This window comes from Rousettus aegyptiacus, unplaced genomic scaffold (genome assembly GCF_014176215.1).
Source record: "Rousettus aegyptiacus isolate mRouAeg1 unplaced genomic scaffold, mRouAeg1.p scaffold_m13_p_2, whole genome shotgun sequence".
Lineage (NCBI taxonomy): Eukaryota > Metazoa > Chordata > Mammalia > Chiroptera > Pteropodidae > Rousettus > Rousettus aegyptiacus.
Genome location: NW_023416295.1, coordinates 134414457 through 134437261, shown reverse-complemented (window position 1 = coordinate 134437261; position 22805 = coordinate 134414457). Strand labels below are relative to the sequence as shown.

General features: G+C 36.4%; 1 protein-coding gene across 2 annotated transcripts in view; it reads right to left on the bottom strand.

Moving 5' to 3' along the window:
- NELL2 (neural EGFL like 2) overlaps window positions 1–21241 on the bottom strand; it is a 301007-nt gene extending 279766 nt beyond the window's left edge. The window contains exons 1-3 of one of the 2 annotated variants that reach the window (XM_016146451.2): window positions 21068–21241; window positions 20269–20354; window positions 19679–19807 (exon numbers count right to left, since the gene is read on the bottom strand). In XM_016146451.2, the coding sequence (XP_016001937.1) occupies window positions 19679–19807; window positions 20269–20323 (184 nt within the window). In that variant the 5' untranslated portion in view covers window positions 20324–20354; window positions 21068–21241. Of the gene's footprint in view, window positions 1–19678; window positions 19808–20268; window positions 20355–20748; window positions 20915–21067 lie in introns of those variants that run through there. The other variant, XM_016146450.2, reaches the window with a different exon arrangement.
- Window positions 21242–22805: the final 1564 nt, after the last annotated feature.

The window sequence follows — 22805 nt, the reverse complement described above, 5'->3', positions numbered from 1 at the left end:
AAGTAATGTTCTGAAGCCAGTATCAGCTACCGGTCTTTTGAAGGTGGCTTTTTAATCTCATGGGAGCAGAAGAAAAGGTGATTATCACTAGGCAAAGTTTTCTCCCATATATACATTGTCTGATGCTAGAACTCAGACTATTATAGAACATTCTATGTGTCTAATAGCTCCAGGGCTGATAGGCCAGGACAGAAAAACGACCAGAGTGGTGGGCTGGGGATTCAGCTATATAGTCATTAGTATCACCACTATTAACCACTGGCAGGGCACTAACTCACCCCATGCCAAGCTCACTGGTATAGTAAGGATGCAAACAGGGTTAAGAATGGAATATGTGAATCTTCATTCTTATGAAATAAGTGTATTGGATTATTAACTTACATATATATGTATTTTATTCCTATTAATCCTATCTTTCAAACTAAGGTGCCTGTTCCTTAAGTACTGTGATCATATATCCTATTACTATTTACTGTTTAAATCCACTGAGACTAATACAGATTTAACACAGTGGACTTATTTCTGTTTTCATATGTGTAACAGGGATAATATTTTATGAATTAATAATGTGCCTTTCTGAATGCATTCCCCTTAGCTAAGCTTCCTTCTGCCTAGGAGAAAGGTTTTGGCTCAGTACTGAAGGAGTGCAAAGAAAAAAGCCTAAATAATATTCAACTTCTTTAGTTCAAAAATAGGATTTTGAAAGACTATAGCTTTGCAAGCCTGCAACTATCTCCAGAGAGGATTTTATAGATTTCTCAAGTTCTTACTTATATTCACCAATAGCCAAGCTTGTTGGATGTGGCTCATAGAGTTTTTTTAGTAGAATACTAAATATACCCCTTCCACCAATGACAGAAAGAGAGCAAAAGAGAGACAATTTCTGTTAATTAAAAAAAGATAAAATTAATAAACACCCCTTCCAAAGACTGCGAAGGCCTATGAAGAAAATAAAAATCGGAGCAAAAAGGAAAATTTTTCATCTCTGAAGATTTCGGCCTGGAGAGAGGGAGTTGCATTAAATAAATGAGCGTATCAAAGTCAGCAGAAGAGATCCCTTGCCAACTCCCCTTTTAACTTGGGAAGATGATGGCTTTGAAGGCTACACTGTATCAACTTGGGGCCATAACTACATCAAAGTCCTCAGAAGTGCACGGGCTAGGGAGGAGAGATTTACTTTTCCCAAAGTTTCATTGAGTTGCTTGCCAGAGAGCATGCCAGAGAAGCAGTGAAGGGGCTTTATAGAAAGGAATACGAGGGGCTGGCCACCCAGGCTAGAGTCAAATGAGAGTTAGAACCAGACCTTAGGAAGATCTATAGCACCATCAGGACAAAGATAAGGCAGTCGGTCAGGCAATACCAGTAGGCTCTGACAGAGTTAACAAAAAATACAGTGTACAAATGACATCGGCCATAGATTTGAGCCACGACTGCCAGCAAAACAAGTAGCAATAGGTGAGTATGGAACATCACCCCAGAGAGCAGCGGACAGATGGATATAGGACACACACACACACACACACACACACACACACACACACACACTCACCCACCTACCAGAGAGAGAAGAACCAGAGAATACTGGTTCCAAAGAGCTTAAGTCTTTCCTTTAAGGATGAGGTTGATATACCCCTTTCTTCGTGAACCATCATCACTTTAGAAAAAAAGTCCAAGGGACAGACTGACTATCTGAGAAACCTGGCTTTTTTTTTTTTTTTTAATCAACAGACTGATCACTCCTTCTCACTTGAAAAGAGTGTGTGTTTTAAGCAGCAGTCCATGGACTAAATTCATTTAATAAGCATCTATTTTTATAATTCTTCCAGCTGCCAGTGGTCATAACCTCCCACTGGCCCATCTTTCTCAAGACATGTAAATTTAAATTCGAATAGCTTTAAGTAAAGCCTGTACTTTCCATTTAGCCATTGATTTTACTAGTCCTTATAATTTCATACCTGGTTCAGTAAATTCATTTATGTTACTTGCCTGACCCATGTAAGAAATGACTTTGTGACAGTCTGCTTTATAAATTTTAAGATGACTTCGGTCTGTTTCTTTCAGCTGACTTTACATGTTAGAAAAAAGGAACTCACAAATTAAGAGATTTTTTAAATTAATGGATGTAAGATTTCTTGGACATAACACAAAATGCACAAACCATGAAAGAAAAAAGATTATGAATTAGATTTTATCAAAATTAAATGTCTCTGTTCATCAAAGGGCTCTATCAAATAAATGAATAAATAATTTTAAATGGTAGGGGCTTGCAACAAAACTTGGCAATACCATTAAATGGAGATTCCCCCAATCCTTCCCCAGACTCCATAAACCCTTGTCAACAATGACGATAATATAGACATCAATGGAAGAGAATTGCCAAAGATATCAGTAAGCATAAAGTGCAGTTTAGGAGAAAAGTGATGAATCCAGATGAAGGAATTAGATGAAACAGATAAATACGATTTGACTCTTGGGGTTATCAGGAGAATGTGGGAGTCTATCTTACATTCAGTATACTATAATATGTACATATTTATAAAATCATGAATGAAATTAGGCTAGAATGCTATTGATCCAGTCCTTCCTCAACAGCTCTTTTTTGTTCAAAGAATCACCAAGAGAACCCTAAACACTGATTGTTTATAATAGAAATACCTGAATCCATCTGGTTAGCACACCACTGTCCTGGAAATGGTAAACAATATCTGATTGGTAAACAACATCTGATTCGGTTAGTCTTCCAATCTCACCCACTCACCTACCACCATTCAGCACTATAAAACAAGAGGAGTAGAGAATTTACATTCATAAATAAATATTAATAGCAAACTTCAGGAAGAATTTTGGGAAAGTTATTTCTATTCATTTTCTTTCAGAATAAAAATAAAACATTAAAAGGACTAAAACTTCTGACAAGTCAAAATATAAACTCTGCTTATGATTGCACATCCATATAAGATATGTATGTGTAAAAGATAATCAGCCACAAATAGTGGCTGATTATCTTTTACACATACATATCTTATATGGATGTGCAAAAGATAATCAGCCACTATTAGTACATGGTAATACTAAACAGGATAATATAAATGAAGTCAAATATTACCTTGTTTCAATCTTTTTTAGCATCTTGCTATGACTTTGCTGTCACTTTCACTTTTTACCAGTAATTTGTTTATTTACAGCTAGAGCTATAGATAGATTTAAACTATAGCTTTAAAGATGAAAGTGCTTTCAAAATCAAAATGCAAAAAGGCTTAATGGGTCTATCTGGAGAAGGGGATAGTGGCTGACTAACATTTATTATAAATCTACAGAGGGATGATGCGCCATGTGCAAAATGGACTATTTGAGTTTCAAATACTGGCAGAAATCTGCACCAGCGAGACCCACTTCCAGAGCCAGCTGTACCCAGGTCTTTTCATGCATCACATTCTGACAGCTGAATCTGTTTCATGGCATCTTATGCCATATCTTGTTCTTCCTCAATATCTACAATGCCATAGGACAGATTTTGCCCTTGAAAAACATTCATCTTTTGTAAGTACATTCCATTCTATTTTCTCTAATTAAAAAGAAACCTCTCTGAAGCTAGAACTTAGAACATTTGTTTTATACTTCTCATTGTCTTTGCACATATTTTTATAAATTTGTTTTACAATGAGTCCTCATTTAATTCATATAAATATAAATGCATTCACTCTCTAACAGTCATCAATATCAACAGAGCCTTTGATTTACTTTTTTCTTAGAATGGAGAGCTTTTTACCTGAAATTCTTTATCTCGATTTAATGATTTGGAAATTTCCTTACACGCTGTTGAAAAAATATTTAACAAGTTATATTTTCCTTACCTACTTCTTCTATTAAGATAGCGCAGAAAGAAAATGAATTCTCCAATATATCCCAGTAGTACATATTTGTCACATATTTGTCACATGCTTTAGACTTCAGAAAGTCTAAAGTGAAGTAATTCCGTATTTGCACCTCTATTCTGTGTTCTTCCCATGAGAGAAAAGCTTTGTCACACACAGACGACTACAGTTTAAACATTCCCTCTAGTTTCTTCATGAGGCAGCTATGACAGTGTTTACTTAAAAACCCGCCTTTTCTTATCCACTGCATGTGTAATTAACATCAATTCTGAAAAGTCTGAGAAATAAGACTGAGCATGCAAGTTTCCACGGCCAAAATAACAAAAAGTAATCATCCATTAAATAGGTGGGTTCTCCCCACTCGACAGTTTCTTGCCTGGCCAATGATTCACAGAGTGAACACTCATTTTTTTTCCATTAGTCTCTGAAACATGTTCTAATTTGGAAGTATGTTATCAAAGTACAATTTAAATTACACTGTTTTCACTGGAAATGCAGCCCAATTATTAAAAATTGGACCCACAGCAGCAAAGGGATGAGAATGTACTATGAGATACTTTGTTGTAGAGAGGCATCTATGATAAGGATAATGAAACTTTTGTAGCGACTTTTTAAAAATCAACCTCTGCATCAGAGTCCTAATATCTTCAAGGTGAGTGGCAATAAATATACATCTATTCTGTGTTCTTTTCTCTCCATTTATAGGCCTGATTTCTTGCAAAATCCATACTGCAACTTCATACTCCAACTCAAGTTCTTCAATTCATTTCAACTTCAAATCATTCTTAATTTTACCCCATAACATGATAGTCTTATAAAAAAGTATAACTTAAAACAACATTCTATCTCTTCGGGACTATTTTTTATCATAGAAATTAGTAATAAACTTCAGAAGAATTTGGTAAGGAATATAATAAAGGCAAACCAGAATTGAGTTAGAAATATTAAAAGTCCAATTAAAATGGGTTCTAATTTCTGACCCTTGAATTTTAAGTTAAAGGAATTTGAATTAAGTTACAGAAATTTACCAATTTCCATGAGTTTTCTTTCTGAATAATAAAACATTCAGTGAACTAAAACCTTAGACAAGACCAAGTATGGATTCTTTGGTCTCAAATATGGATTCAACAGTCCCTCCTTTGAGACATTTGAAAGCATTTCTCCCTTTTATTTGGAGTATGATGTTTCTCCTGTAGTGAAAAACTCCTCTGTTTTCATTTGAAAAGGAAAAAACATAAAACCTAGAGTCACAGTGGCTTTCTAAGGTGCTGGAATTAAATTACCTATTAAGTATCTTATATAAATTCACTCTGATCATCAGGGGATAGAAAGTATTAACAAAAGCAATAACACTAACACTTACATTTCAACAAAACTTTTGAAAATCAGTCTCAGAAGAATATATTAATGATAATATAAAATAAGCTGCTTCCCTAGACTACTCATACACTTTAAATAAATCTATATTTATAGCATATAGTTGACCCTTGAACAAGATAGGTTTGAACTACATAGGTCCACTTACTCACAGATTTTTTTCTCAATAAATAAACAGTTATGAGGTTTTCACATCCTAGGTTGGGACTCTGTGTATGTGGAGGGCTGACTGCATTGCTCTACATCATTTTAGATAAGGAACTCGAGAGTTCCTAAATTTTGGTACCCACCAGAGCCTTGGAAGCAACGCTCTATAAATACCAAGGGAAAAGGGAAGACTGAAGTTTTGGGGGAATCAAAAGTTAACACACATTTTCGACAGCATGGTGTCAGGGCTTCTAAACCCCTGCGTTGTTCAAGGATCAACTATAATTATCAATTTGATAAAATGTAATAAGAATACATTAAAAGGTATCAGTGAACAACAAACATGTCTTCCTCCAACAAAGTCAACAGGCTCAGGCTCTCAGAAAACATCCAGATTCCACATTCAGTTACTAGGAGCACTGCATTTCATTGGTAGAATAGAGCAACCATTTTTGTAAGCCTTTTTTATTTTCTTTTTAATAATCTGTCAGTCTCCAAGAAGAAGTCTGCTCAGTTACAAGTATATGTCAACAAGAACAATTCATAGTTAGGGTGTTTTGCTACCAATTACTGCTGGAAATTTAAATAAACTCTAAAAATATAGATTATGTTCCACTCTGAAATACTTGATCTGTTTGGCACTTTTTCTAGGACATTTAACAGTCCATCAGTACAAAGTGTGAGACTATAAGAACGTAGAATTAAACATAGTGCTTGCCTAGGGGATTCTCCACTTAAATAGACAAGAAAAATAGATTAAACACTAAAACAGCAGCGTACAGAAGAAATAAAGTAGATCACGACCATTAAGAATGAGTATTATAAAACAGAAACGCAATGCATAGCACAGTAGTAAACCATAGGATATTTCTCAATAGTAAACTTCAGAGTGCTAAAACAATCCGAGATGCATTTAAAAAAAAAAAAAACTGTTTTGAAGGGAATTAAGAAATGTCAGATAAAAAAATTTATATATATTATATATATGCATATATATGTGCTCTAGATATCAAAAGTTATAATAAAAAGAAAAATTAATTAAAAGAAAAATAATAATTTACAGTTGACACCAAAGTGACCTCAGAAATCATTAAATCTAACCCCCACCTCTACCCTACTGAAACATTTTCCCTGAAACATAGTCATTTAATATCTATTTGACTATTATTAGAAGCATGTTTATTGAATGCATTGATGGGTGGGTGGATGGACGGATGGATGGATGGACGAAATGGACTGACACAGTACAGATATTCTTTAAAGTAAACCACTTAATTTTTAGAAACTTTATTTATTGAAGATGCTTTTCTTACACTGACTAAAAATTTGCCTCTTCCTAATTTCCTTTATAAATCCTGTTGTGCCCTCTATAACAGTGCTGTCCAGTAGAAGTATGAAAGCCACAAATGTGAGTCACGTAAGTAATTCAAAGTTTCTACTAGCCACGTTAAAAAAGTAAAATAAAAAGGTGGTTTGAATTTTAATAATAAATCTATTTGACTAAATATATCCAAAATGTCATTTCAACATATAATCAACAAAAATATTGTGATTTTTACATTCCCTTTTATACCGTTTTCAAAACTCCATATATATTTTTATACTTACAGCACATCTCAATTTGTACTATGCATATTTCGAGTATATAATAGCCACACATTTCTAGTAGCTACTATTTTAAACAGCTGAGTTCTAGACAACACTTCACAAACTTTAGCCGAACATCAAAATCACAGGAAGCTTTTTCAAAATATAGATTCCTAGGATTCACCCTCAGAGATTCTGATTTACTGAGTTTAAGAGGGGCAGGGAGACTTTTCAATAAAATAGTCAATAAATCACTGATCGTCAGGCTGACATTGGGAAACACTACTCTAGAACACCACAAAATAAGTCTAAGTTCTCCTTTACATGACTGCCCTTTCAATATCTTAAAAAAAAAAAAAAAAAAAAAAAAAAGGTCACATCTCATCCACTGTCTTTCCCAGGCTAAAATTTCCAAGCTCCATTAACCATACCTTATCTAACATGGTTTCCAAAACTTTCAACTCCCTGGTTGCTGTCCACCCAAGCTTTTTTGGTTTATTTGCAATAGCAGAGAAATACCACAGTATAAGCAATCCAAGTTAACCCTTATATGCCCTTGAAATGTTTCTCAGTACTTACATCTGAGTTTCAGTAGCTCTGCTAAATGGTGAAATTCATAATATTTCAAACTAAAATTTTAAATTCTCATTGTTGAGAAGCATTCAGGATGCCTGGTTTCTTTAACATGCTGCTATTTCCTCTGTGGAACATTTTATCTTGGGATGAAGAAGAGCCCTTTTAGAATAATTCAAAGCACTAAGTTAAACAGAAGTACTTTTTTCCCCACACTTCTGAATACTCTTACCTTATGACTAGAGAAGAAAGTAAGTGTTTTGATTTAGAAGAAGAGCTCTTCTCCCTTTTTTAAATTTACACATATATAAACCATTAATAATATCACCAAAATAAAACCAGATTTGCCATGAATAAATGAACTCAATTCAGTGCCACAGATATTCAGTCACTGATGGTTTACTGAGCACATTATGTGTACCACCACGATAGGAGGCTACAAGAAGGAACAACGCAGAGCCCAAAATCTCAAGGAAGTCACAAACTAGCAGCAAGACGAGTATATTCATTTGTCAAATATTCGTGAAGCTCTTACTATCTGCTAGACACTATCGTGAATTAAACATTCAAAAATTCCTGCCTTTTATGGAGCGTACTTTCCAGCAGAAGAGACAGATAATTCAAATGATAAAAAAGTGAATTATAGAGCATGTTAGGTAATAAATGTTATAGAAACTAACAGATCAAAATAAAGGTTATCAAGAATACTTGTGAAGTGGAAGATAAGTTGAACTTTTGCTCACTGATCAGAATAAGCCTCATTAAAATACAGATATTTGAGAAAACATTTAAAGGAAGTAAGGAGGAAAACACAGATATCTAGATGGGGAGCATTCCAAGAAGAGTAGAGTCAGTGCAAAGGCCCTGAGGAAGGAAAGTATCTGGTCTATTTGAGGAATAGCAAAGAGGCCAGTGGACTTAAAGCAAAGTAAACAAGGAAGAGAGGAGGGGATCAGAGCAGAAAAGTAATGGGATGGGCTTGGGAGTGTTCACATACGCCTTTGTAAGTCATGATAACTTTTAGTTTGAGTGAAATGGGGAACCACTGAAAGTTTGGGACAAAGCAGTAACTCAAAATATTATATTTTAAAAGGATTCTGGCAACTATGTTGAAAATAGACTGCAGGAAAGCAAGAATGTAAGGAGGCTATTTCAGTAATCCAGATGAAAGATATTGATGGCTTGGACCAGAAAAATAACAGAAAGAAAAAGAAAAGTGTTAGAGTTTTTATATAAAAAAAAAAAGGTATAATACAGTGAAGTAATCGTGTTACTAGAAGATGATAAGAGAGAACAGAGAAAGGAACAATAATTCCACCAAAAGAAAGATTTTTAGTCAAAGCGACAGCTTAGTTGAGTCCTGAATGACATGTAAAATATCATCAGAAAAAAGAACCAGAAAGAACAACCCAGAGCAAGGAACTGGCACAGAATTGTTGGTGACCAGGAGAGATACAGGGCATGATCCTGTCTCTAGGGAACTTACAGTCGCAGTAGGAAGACAAGACAGTAAATCACTTAAAGATCAGAGTCCCGGGTACCCCTGGAATCAAAATTGGCAGAGGGACATTGGACTACAGAAATAAATAATAATGCCATTAAGATATTCAAGACAAGAAGCCAAAAATGTAGCAGTTCAACTCACAAAAGGTCCACAGAACCACCCCAACAGTTCTATCGACATTACACTGGCCCCTAAATCACCATTAAAGGTTCCCCAATATCTTATCTTTCACCACCAGCTCTCACCAACAGACCAGATGGAAACTTTGACAAGGAATTCCAAGATTACCCAGATAGAGTCAGGTAAAACAACTGTGTTTTTTGTTTCTCAGAACTTCTAAAACTTCTTCCCATAACATATACTGAAAACATAAGCTAAATGTTTAACATGATGGAAAAGTAATGTGTTGGAGTAACTACAGAGGAGCTATACACTGAATTTCTTTTGTTCATTTTCTATATGCTCCCCACTATACACACACTTCTGAAACAGTGGTAACACAAAGGCAGATAACACTCCTTCCTCTGAATTTGCCATTCATGCTCATCCCTCTCTACCCAAATCCACCCGAATCCATATATCTCCAAAGCAGCAAAAGTAGAATAAAAGATGCTTCAGGGGCAGTTTCTCCCCAACTCCAGTCTACTTTTGCCTGTCTTCCTGTCATCACACAAAAGTTCCCTTAACTTAGTCTCTCCACAAAATTCAGCATTTGTACCTGGAAGCTCTTTTAAAAAATCCAAGGTAGCATGACCTGGTGCTAAGACAATTCCAAAATAAAAACAATATTTAACACGTGTTAAATGTTTAGTAATGTTGGAGAGGTTGTGGGGAAAAAGGAACCCTCAACATTGCTGGTGGGAATGTAAATTGATACAGCCACTATAGAAAACAGTGTGAAAGTTCTTCACAAAACTAAAAATAGAATTACCATGTAACCTGGCAATCCCTCTTCTGAATATTGACCCAAAAAACTTGAAAATATTTATCCACAAAGACATATGCACCCCAATGTTCATAGCAGCTTTATTCACAGTAGCCAGGACATGGAAGCAACTGAAGTGTCTCACAATAGATTACTGAATAAAGAAGATGCGGTACATATATACAATGGAATATTATTCTTCCATAAGAAAAGATGAAATACTGCCATGTGCAACAACATGGATGGATCTTAATCATGCTAAGCAAAATAAGTCAGACAGAAAAAGTTGAGAACCATATGATTTCACTCATGTAGGATATAAAACTGAAAGCAACAAACAAACATGACAAACAGAGACTCATGGACACGAACAGTGGGTTATTGGTTACCAGAGGCAAGGGGAAGAGGGGGAAAGTAGATAGAGACAAAAGGGGTTAAATATTTGGCGATGGAAGGAAATTTAACTTTGGGTAATGAACACATAATGCAATATACATATGGCATATTGTTGAATTGTACACTTGAAACTTATTTGATTTTATCAATCAATGTCAACCCAACAATTTTAATTTAAAAAATGTTTAGTAAATACTAGGCACAGTTTTGTTCATGTAATCTACACATCGGCCTTAAGATGTAGTGCTGTTATTATCTCAGCTGAAGCAGTGATGAATAACAAGATCAAATTCACACAACTAGTGAACAAAGGATGAAGATTCGAACCTAATATGTCTCTTTATGAAGCCCATTCTCCTAACTACTACTGCACATCGGTGTGAACTTAGAATTATCTCCATCATTTTTTTCCCTTTGTCTAAAACAGTAGAGTATGACCTTTCAGGGCAGTGATTTGCTATCCTCTTCTAAATCTTCTCTTTGTAAGGAGAGACGCAGAGTTGCCAGGATTTCCATACCTTCTCCAGAATGAAGATTCAGCAGATTTGTCATAAACACAGAGACTATTTTCCACATACTCAGTTCCTGGCAGCTGGCCAAATAGGAAGAAAAGTCATACTCAACCTTTTCCTCCCATTAGCTCTACCTCTAATTCTTTTTCATTACAGTGGCCAATATCTAAATTTCAACAAATATGAGTTTATATACTAAAGCAAAAGTCACCATAAAAAATCCACTAATAAATTTTGTTTATAAAATGAGTGTCCACAGAGACTAGCATCTATTTCTTCAATTTTAATTCTAAACTGAAATCTATCAAAAGATGAAAATTTTCATTAAGTCAATAAAAACAAAGTATGAGAAGTTCTCAAAAGACACATAAAGACACTAACTTATGAAGATCTGACATAGATAAATTTTTTAAATGAAAAATAAAATTTTGAAATATTTCAAAACAGAAACATTTCACATCAAAGTATTAAAAGTTCTCAGATATTTTTGCAGAAGCAAACAAACAAAACAAATAAAAATATCCAAAACTTGACTTTACTCTATTTATTCTTATAGTTAGCTCATCATTAAATGATTACCTTGATTTTGTCATATATAGACTAGGACATATAATTTTCATAGTTTCTAGCTTCAATTTTTTAACTTTTTACAATTAAATTTTGGTTCCTGTTTTACCTCCTGTAGTAATTTATGTAGACAGTTTCCTTCCTCCACTATATTGTGTGTCCCATCCTTATACATAAAAGTAGTGCAATAAATATTTGATAAATTGAATTGAAATAAAATCAATCAAAGATATCACACCATAATGCCTTAATGTCTAATACCTAAGTTTTCAGTTAGCAGTATTAAATTATGGACAAATAATAACAAGAATGGGAAAGAAGATAAGTGTCTACAAGAAGGGGTCTGGGACCAGACAAGAAGAATAAACTGGGGAGAGGAGAGGGGAATAAAGTCAAAGAAAAGCAGAGGCCCTTCACTTCAGCTGTTAACCAAGATGCACCTCAGCCATGACAATCAAGTCATCCATTTGCCAGAGCCCATCAAGATTGCTCCAGCTCCTCCCAAATCAAACCTATGTGGTATCCCACAGAGATCCCTGACACTTGTGATAGGAGACTTCTAGTTATGCTTGCCAGTTTATAATTATGACTACCACATTCACTGGATACCAAAGAGCAGACTAAGTGCTATCCATTCTACTTCCAAAATTTCATACCTTCTAATTCTTTCCCTTCTACCTCTTCGTTAACCTTTTGAGGGGAGAGGAGATATATCTTTTAAAAATAACAATTAAAAATAACACTTGATTGTACTCTGTTCTCAGAATGAGAACATTTAGTATGAAGACTGACATTATGTGTAAGAAACTATTTTAAGCTCCAAACGAAGATAACTTTAACTGGCTAGTTCAATTTCCAACCACCCTACAGACACACTCATGCATAGTTGAGGAAGGGCTCAAAAGAAAGTTTAATTCAGTTATACATCAAATCAATGTTACTATTTAACATATATATATATGTGTGTGTGTGTGTGTGTATATACATATATATATATATTACTTTCCCATTATTGTTATAAAAAAATCACCACAAACTTAATGACTACATCAATGCAAACTTATTATTATCTCACAGTACTGGAGGTCAGAAGTCCAAAATGAATCTTACTGGACTAAAATCAAGGTGAAGGCAAGCTTGTATTCCTCCTCGAGGTTCTAGCGGAAATTTTGTTTTCTTGCTTTTTATAGCTTCTAAGAGGTTGCCCACATTCCTGTCTCATGACCACCTTCCAATTCCAAAGTCAGCAATGACCAATCAGGTCTTTCTCACATTGCATCGCACCGACACTGACTCTTCTACCTCCCTCCTCCATGTTTAAAGGACCCTATGATTACATGGGGCCAACTCAGATAATTAAGGATAATCTCCATATTTTAAAGTTGACTGATTAACAACTTTAATTTCTTCTGCAAGCTTAATCCCCTTTTGTCAAGTGCATATTTACAGGATTTAGTATGTGGAGTTAGAGGACCATTATTCAGCCTATTACAGTCTCTTCCTACCCCTAAAGATTCATTCTGTCCCACATGTAAAATATATTCACGCTTTCCAAGTCCCCCAAAGTCTCAACCCATTAGATACAAACTCAAAGTTTAAATCTGGTCTAAATTCTTTCAGTTCAAAAGTCCCATATTTCATCATCTATATTAGGTGTAATTTTATCATCTAAATTAGGTGTAATTCATCCTGAAAAATAATTCTCTTCATCTGTAAACCTGTGAAATTCAAGAAGAAAGTTATCTGCTCCCAAAATACAATGGTGGGATAGATGTAGGATAAGCTATAGACATTGCCATTCAAAAAGGGATAAAATGATAGTTAAAAAAATTAGATTCCAGACCCATGCGATTTTGAAATCCAGTCAGGAAAACTGCATTTGGTTTCAAGGCCTGGAAATAATCCTCTGTGATTCTTGGCTCCACTCTCTGGGCTCTTAGCTCTGCCTTCTCGGTCCTCGGTTCTGCCCTCCAAGTCAACCTTATTTTTTTTACTACAGGTGGCACATGTTTGCAGCTGACTAGTTTAATCAGTCTGTTTCTTGCTTTTAGAATTTTGGGGATCTAACAACTTTCTTTCACTATATCTTCTCACTTACCCTTTCAGAATAAGTGAGGAGTGTTTTCGTTGGTACAATATTCTCAAGAACCTTGGGGGGGTCTCTCATATTTATTGAGATTTACTTGATTAGACAAGAGGCTCCTCCACAAATAATTCCTGGATAAGTCCATCCCTGTTACTGGCTTCTCCAAACCACATGTTCAATTTCTCCAAAGAGCTCTATGTGACTAAATACTCTAAGCTTAAGGTTTTCCAGCCACAGCATGGCTTTCTGTCCAGAGAAGACTTTCCTGACAGTGAATCTCCTAGTTTTATCATCTTTTTCAATCTAGGTAAGCTGAGAATTTCTCAAATATCAATTCTGGTTCTCTTTTCCTTAACAGTTATTCCCTCAATCTCTCTCTACTCTCAAATTTTACTATAAACATCAAGAAAAAGCTAGTTTGTACCTTCAAAACTTTGTGTATATGTCATCTCAGTTAAAAATCTAAGTTTGTTATTTACAAATTTTGCTTTCCACATAACTGCAAGACATAATTCAACTAAGTTTTCTGCCACTATATAACAAGGATCCCCTTTTCTGCAGTTTCAAGGCAATCTAAGTTTTTCTATCATGCTCCTCAAAATTCTCCCAGCCTATGTCCACTACCCGATTCCAAAGCCACTTCCACATTTTTAGGTCTTTCTTACAGCAGCACCCCTACTTCCATGTATCAAAATCCATACTTGTTTCCTATTGCTGCTATAACAAATCACAACAAACTTAATGACTTAAATCAACACAAATTTATTATCTCACAGCTCTGCAGGTCAAAAGTCCAAAGTGAATCTCACTGGGCTAAAATCAAGGTGTCAGCAATATTGTGCTCCTTCTGGACACTCTAAGGGAAAATACATTTCCTTGCCCACATTCTTTGGCTTGCGGCACACTTTTATCTTCAAGGCCAGCAGTGGCAGGTCTAGTCATTGTCTCATTGCATCACTCTGGCACTGACTCTTTTGCCTCCCTCTTCCAGATTTAAATGATCTTTGTGATTACATGGGGGCTACCCAGATAATCCTGGATAATTTTGCTTATGTTAAGGTCAGCTGATTAGGACTCTTCATTCTATGTGCAATCTTAATTCCCCCTTGACATATAATATAACAAATTCTCAGGTTCTCAGGATTAGGACATGAACATTTTGAGGGACCCTTATTCTGCCAACCACAGTATACCTTTGTATGATAATAAATTTTCAATTCTTCTATATTAATATGATCTACCATATAACCTAGTCCCTGATTTATTTGCTTTATTTCATATTACAACTCTTATGTTTCCACTACTCTGGATTTCTCCCATTTTCTCAAATGCACCATGCTCATTCCAGGCTCAGGATCCCTGCTGATGGTATTTCCTTTACCTGTGTTACTCTTCCTCTTCTCTTCTCCAGACTACCCTTTTATGAATTAGTTTCAAGTACACAGTACATTGTTAATTGGTGTACATTGGTTAGACATTTATATAGTTTAGAAAACGATTCTTCTAATTGCTCCTTTTCTCCTTTGGTTTTCCACCTAGCCAATATATTAATGCTAACTGTATTCCCTGTGCTGTGCTTCCCATCCCCCTGACCACCTATCAAATACTAATTTGTGCTTCTTTAACCCTTCGCCCCATTTTCCCATCCCCTCAACCCTCTCTCCCCTCTCTCCACCACCAAATTGTCCTCTATATTTGTGAGTCTGTTTTTGATTAGTTTGTTCTTTTTGTTCCTAGGGTTCCACATATAAGCGAAATCATATGGTATTTATCTTTCTCTGCCCGACTTATTTCACTCAGCATAATAACCTCTAGGTCCATCCATGTTGTTACAATTGGTAGGATTTCATTTTTTTAATGGCTGCATAATATTCCATTGTATATATGAATCATAACTTCTTACCCAATTGTCTGCTGATAGGCATTTAGGTTGCTTCCATATCTTAACTATTGTAAATCATGCTACCATGAATAGTGGAGTGTATAGATCTTTACAAATTATTGTTTTGGCTTTCTTTAGATAAATACCCAGAAGTATAATTTATCCTTCAGCTATCAGCTTAAATGACCCATCTTCAAAGACAGTTTCCTGGATCCTGTGACTCCCTAAACGAGAATATAGATTCCCATGACAACCGTAGTTTTTCTTCATATCATTTATCTTCATGGTGATTAAATTATCTGTGTAATTGTTTAATGACTAAATTTAAGGCACTATGAAAGTAAAGTTCTAATTTCTTCATTTGTTATATGCCTAACACCTAGCAGAATATCAACTGCACAACAAAATTTATTTGAGTGATTGAACATGTCTCCTTTAATCCTCATAACATTTATTTTATAATTGAGGGTACTGAAGCTCTGAGAAATTAAGTAACTACACCATAGTAGAACAGCTAATGAGATTCCACTTGGGTCTATATGGTTTCTAAGTCCATCTCATTATCTTTGTGTTGTTCTATTCTATCAGGGCATTGTCCCTAAAGCCAAAGATGTTCACTGACCATCACACTGAAGACAAATACTCATTGCCGCCTCATTTTCCTTAATAGATACCTTTGTCTAATAAGTCAATGGCCCACCACCAAACACCCAATTTCACTCCTGTTTTCAAATAATGGCATAAGAGTAGACTTGTGAACATTTTTTCCTTTTGAAATCTTAGAGGTCCTTAAAAATAATTAGTACAATCATTTTCAAATTATGCCTTGATTTTATCTACTTCTATTATGAGTATTAACAACATTATAAAATCTGTGTACACCTTAGAAAAAGTTTTATTAAACTAACAGATGAAACTATCTACTTTGGAAACGTGGCCAGAAGAATTATTAAAACTTAAGATGTAAAAAGCATGCTAATGTTGCTAGAAGGTCTTGGAGCTATACTTCTGTATACTCTCACATTCTTGATCTCTCATGTACAGAGAGGAAAGAACATTTTTAGGATCATTATCTTGAAGAATATTTCCTAGACTCTAAAGAAGTTAGATAGAATTCTATTTATAATTGCACTAATCCTTAAGATTTCAGAACTCTTTACAACCTTTCACAATTCTTTTCATTGTCAGCACTCAGCTTTCTATTATGTTTTGAAAACATAAGTGTATTTAGTGAGTAAGATTGTAGCTAGAAATATTTAGATCTTCATATAGATTCAAAATTGTCACCTTGACACTTCTTTTGTCTTTTGAAAATTATTAGAATTTACACAGATCAAAAGCCACATTTACTAAAGGATAATCTAATTTAGCATCTTACTACTTCAATTTCCAAAGCAGCTATACATCAAATTTCAACAACAATACAATTTTAGTGACACTACAGTTGCTGTTATGATAAAAATCAGGTGTGACTTCGAAATATATTTCCATTTGCTTTTATCATGCATATATAATAAAATATAATTAAATAATAGATTAATATTTCACAATAATTTACAAAAAATATTTATAGTTTCAAAAAGTATTGAATTGCAAGCCTCTTAAAAACTGCTAAAGAGGAAAACGAAGTAAGCAAAAGAAACAGTACATTAAATATGCAAAAAATCATTGGTAAGATATATATTGAGAATATTTTAAAGCTGAGATGAAAGATTATATTATTGCAGAAATTTAATCATTCAAAATCTGTTCCACCTATTTAGAACATATCTGATAAAACAAAGTAACTTATGTGATAGGTTCATATGAAATCTGAGAACATCTCACAGGTTTTGTAATTTGTCACTATGCATGTTACGACATTTTACACATTATGCAAAAAAATCTGCAACACCCACAATTCACTGTAAAGCGAATTCATAAAATCTTCAGAGTTTGAAATTTTTGTCTCTCCAAAATCCATGGAACCCCACTGAAGCAGTAGAAAGGAGTCAGAATTGACTTCTTAACAATAGCTTCCACATTGTAATAGTAAAGAAAGACCTTTGCAAAGTAACTACAGTGCAAGGCCAAAGGTCTACCTGTTGCCAATTTCAGAATCTGAATCTTAGAATAAATGAAGTCATTAGAGTATAATCAATATATCAGTAATATATGCCTACTGAGAACACAGCAGACAGCAAATACCTGCTGATTGATTGGCTATATGAAATTAGGTTCATAATTTGGTAGAGAATGAAATTTTACATCTTCAAATCTTGTATACTATATTCGTTAGGCAATTGCTGTCTAAATATTGGGCTTGGTACCAACCAGGAAACAAAACAACCAATTTATCAATGTGCATTGATATCCAGTTACTATGGAAAATTGTAAGAAAATATATTTCATGAGGTTCATGAGCCTCGTATTTGCAATATAAGGTAGCTTGAAGAACTGACAATTAAATAAAAATAAATACTAAACATTTCTTTAAAAAATTAACCATGAAAAGATATTGATCCCTTGTGACTACTTCCTAGAAATTGTCTGTCTAGCATTAGAACATAAAATATACTGTCCTAAAGGTTTCTATTTGTGACAGCTCAGACACTTTTCAGAAGATACTGATGAAGAACACTAGTATTATTTAAAGGACCTCTGGGGATTTTAAGGGCAATTAAACACCATTTGCTTATTAGGACCTTTAAAGTCTGTAAAGCTTTACAGTTATACAAAGAGGCAGTCCTGAAATAACTTTCTTTCTCATTCATGGGGATTGAAAATCATAGGAATAAAAAAAAAAAAAAAAGGAGAAGAAGAAAAAGAAAGCAGAAGTTTAACCCTAACGACACTTCTACTTCATTTTGAATTTTGCTGACAGTCTAGTCTTATTTTCTTTACTAGATTTGGTCATTATTTTTAAAGAATTCAATATCCAATCCCTTGCTATCTCAAAAAAAAAAAAGACTTTTAAGTAAATATTATTATAAATATTTGTCTCAGTAAAAATATTTAGTGAGTTCCCCATAATGAAAACAAAAAATTACATTTTAATTTCTTATAATAGTAAACTTGTTTTAAATAAATGCAACACATGTCAATTCCTCTTCTCCAACCTAAGCTTTGGTGTTACTGTCCATGGTGACACTTACTGGATATATCAGGCAACAACACCACTACAGAAACACTCAAGTTTTATTTTATGCCTATTTCTTGGTGGCAGATTTGCTGAACTGGTTTTATTTTGCATATGAAATTCTTTAATAATTACGAGTTCCGCTTCTTTTGAAGCCATAACACCAAAATAACAAAAGAAAAATCTGGGTGGGGTGGGGAGCAGATGCTTTAGTCAGTCCACCGAATATGTCAAACCAAACTCCATTTCTCTTTTGCCTTCATCTTTACTTCACCGTATGTGAAACTAGTCTTTCTGTATGTGTTTAGCTACCTTTTAGAAGCTCATATTACAGCATCTTTCCATCAAGCAAGCAATTTTCAAAAGCTTTAGTAAATCAAAGTTGAAGGTTTGATGCACTGAAATTTGCTTCTGACTACATCACACATTTAAATATAATTTAAAATGTAGATATATGTGCCATTGCTCACTTACTTTTAAAAAATAGTTTTAAAATCCTAAGTATACAATGAATGGTGATACAGGCTTTTGAATTAACACTTATTTGAAATATTTACAAAATAATTGTTAAGAGAATATTATTTTCTTTCTCATTGATGGAGAAGGAAGAAGCATGATCTTTCAGTGAGGAATCTTGTCTCAAACATATTGTGTTTGTGATGTACAATAGATAAAGCTATTGAGAGGTATTAATTTTTCCAGAAATTCCTCCCAACAGAGCACCATTGTACCTCAAACTTTCAGACAGCACCGCCTTAACTAAGATTAAGCTATCCTATTTCCTACCTAAATCAATTTTACCCAAATGAGGTGTTGGTGTTATAATTTATTGTTCCCCAGGCTCTAAAATCTACCATCTGCCATCGGAGTTTCTGTAAGGTAATTAAGGCACTATCCATTAGAACTGGCAAGAGTACAAAGTAAGAAGGAGGAGGAGGTGAGACAGGAGAGAAACCAAGTCACTTAACAAGAGATGGAAGGTGTGTGTATTTCACATTGACCTCGTCACATCTCAGCTCAGATACTGTCATCCATGAGGCAATACAGAAGTTAGGAAGGTGGTGAGGCCAACTCCACCCGGGGTTATCCGAACTAAACCAGCACCGAGGACTCGGCACACTCTTCATACCTTGGAAGAGAAAGGCTTTGGTCCCATTATGCAGCCCGGGGACCTGGCGCACTCCGGTCGTGGACTCCTCAAGTTCTAACTCTGTTAAGACGTCAATCTGTAAGGAGGGGTCCACACCAAGCCCCCAAACTGGTGGGAGTGGTGGGAAGAGAAGGAAAGAAAGAAAAAGCTACATCAAAATACACGCCACTTCCTCCAGGGCAGTAAAGAACCGCGTCTGCAAGATAATATTGGGAACAATATTGAGGATGAGAGGCGACTCCCTCCTCCGCTGCTGTGAGCCTTACCTGAGATCAGCAGCCAAGCTTTAAATAGTGGAACACCCAGTCCCATTTCTGTGACCTACTTTAAACCCCTCTTAATGCAAAGTTCCCCTGCGGTCTTCTGACCCTGGACTAGGGGTGTAACCTGCCCTGGCGTCTCTAAGACAAGCACAGAAAAAATCCAAATCCAAACTAGCCCACTATGCCAAGCTTCCCACTCCAGACCGACTTCGGGCGGAGAAAAAGCAAGGTGTCCCCGGCCACCTCGGGTTTCCCCAAGGCGAGGGCCGTCCCTTACTCCCTGCCCCAAGCTCTGCGGCTACTCACCTGCCCGGAGACCGAAGATCAAACAGAATGTTCTCAGTAAGACCCGAGACTCCATGGTGTGGATCTGCTCAGTCCATCGTCTCCCTCTTTAAAAATAAAAATAAAAATTGAAGAGGTTCTTGGATTCAAGCGGGAAAACAGCGTTTGTCTGCCTGGCTGCTGCCTCGGGTTTACTAATTAGTAGGATTAGTACGATTTGGTTGCCTAACAAAAAAAAAGGAGGACCCCCCAGGCACGTGAAGAACTTGGACCCTCCAACGTGCACAACATTCCCACACTCTGAGCCGAGGCGGCAGCTCGGGCTGGGAGGGGCGCCCAGAAGGAGGGGTCGGACTGCCGGGGAGGCTGCTCCTCTGGGGAATTAGCTCTGAGGCGAATAAAAGCAGCCGAAGACACGCACACCCCCAAAGAAAGGAGGTGGCTGCAAGAAAGCCAGGGTTCGGGCGCCCCCGAAACGGCGCGTCTTCCTGGCGCCCGAACCTGTTGTAAAGGCAGAGACAATGGAGAGAGCGCCCGGAGAACTGCCGAAGAGAGACGGTTCCTCAGGAGAGGGAGGGGCAGGCTTGGGGAGGCGGGGAGAGAAGGAGAAAGGGGAGACCGCCGAGCGTGAGGCACGGCGCTGGTGTCCCTCTCCCACTAGGGCTCCCTGGTCTCCAAGCCCCGTCTAGCGAGCCCTGGAGTAGCTGCAGCCTCCGCCCTCCTTCCTCCGGCTCTTGCTGACCCGGGGAATGCCTACCACCGTTCGGATGGAACGATCTAAATTCAAGGTGCTAAGTTGATGGGCAGTCTTTGCTCTCACCCCTTGATTTTGGGTCCTTGTCTTGAAAAATAGAGGGAGAGAAAGGAACACCACACGCAGAAGGCAAGGTTAGAACGAGGCACCCTCCGCTGCCCTTTGGGCAGAGGGAAGCCGGTATACAGTCGTGCACAGGGCTCCCGAGCAGCCCCAGGAACTGGGGAGGGGACTCCCTCACGGGGGCGTGCAGAGGAAGGCTGCCAAAGCACGCTTCACTCCCAAGGTAGAGATGGGTGGTGAGCCTGGGAAGCCCTGGGAGTCCTAGGCGAGTGGATCCCTGGCCTGGGTGGGGCGCTGGAGAGCTTCTCCCACCTCCCCGCCCCTACTTTTCTCCCTGCGCTGGGAGAACAGGATAGAAAGACAGAGAGAACTACTGGACAGCCCCGGGATGTCTCCACGCGACCTCTGCCTAACACAGTGCTGAGACCAGGGCTCTGATACTCCAGGACAAGTACACAGCAGGAGCCAAGGACAGCAGAGCCAGAGCGCCTGCCTATGGCAATAAAAAAAGAAAGAAAGAAAAGAGAAAGAGAAAGAAAAAGAAAAAGAAAAAGAAAAAGAAAAAAGGAAAAAGGAAAAAGAAAAAAAATAGATAGATGATAGATGATGATAGATAAATAAAGATGGGATAGGAGAGGAGAGGAAAGGAAAGAGGGGCGGGGAGGGGAGGGGAGGGGAGGAGAAGGGAGGGGAGGGGAGGGGAGGGGAGGGGAATAAGGAAAGGGGAGGGGAAAAGAGGAGAGATATAGAGAAATAGAGCCCAGGCAAGAGAGAAGAGTCACCCCAGTGCTGACCATATTCATGCACGCTCCATCCACCCTTTCACTACACATGACAGAATCACAATAGTGAATTAGTTTGAGATCCAGTTCTCAGCAGGCAAAGTATATTCAAGGTCGATGGCACATCATATTTTTCAACTGTAGCCTTAAAATTTTGAGGTAAATTTTGAATAGTGACATTCAACTCCCATCCAAAAAAAAAAATCAGTTTCAAAAGCAATTAAAATGTTAACCTGTACAAAGAGTTATTGAGTTTCTCAATTTTCCATTCAAACAGGTAAATTCTGAATTCTCCAACAGTATCCTACACAGCCAGTTACCAAAATACCTACTGTGTAGAGTTTGAGGCTACTGTAGAGCAGTATGCACTATATTATCCTACAATAGGACATTTTTAACTCTGTCCTTGTAATTTTTAAGGGAAAAAAAACAGAATCTGGAAGCTTTTCTAAATTAATTTTTTAATTATATCTCCTTATCAAATGTTCCATTTAATTCTATTTCTTCTTCTGTAAACTTTGAGAAATATTCCAGTACTTACATACGATGAAGTATTATTGTATGAATCTTCCTAAATTTGCAAAACTACACAAAACAAAATTTATATAATCGAATAGAATTAAAGAAAATTATTCCTCACATGAAGTAAAGATCTTTCTATAGCAGTACATCCAAAATATTGAATTGTAATAAGTATCTATAAATGTTACATAAAATATGTTTTAAATAATTCCATTATTTAAAATTCTATTGGAAGATAAAATGAGAAAGAAAGCAAATATATAGATAGATATACACATATTTACATGCAGAAGTTCTCCTAACCTACTTTGGTATTCTACCAAATCATAGAATCAGGGGTGCCTTCCAATCCCTCTCTCACCTATAACATGCTGAAAGCTGGTGATTAGTAAGCTTGTTTCTAATACCCACACACATATCTTGTGCCTCCGGAAGAG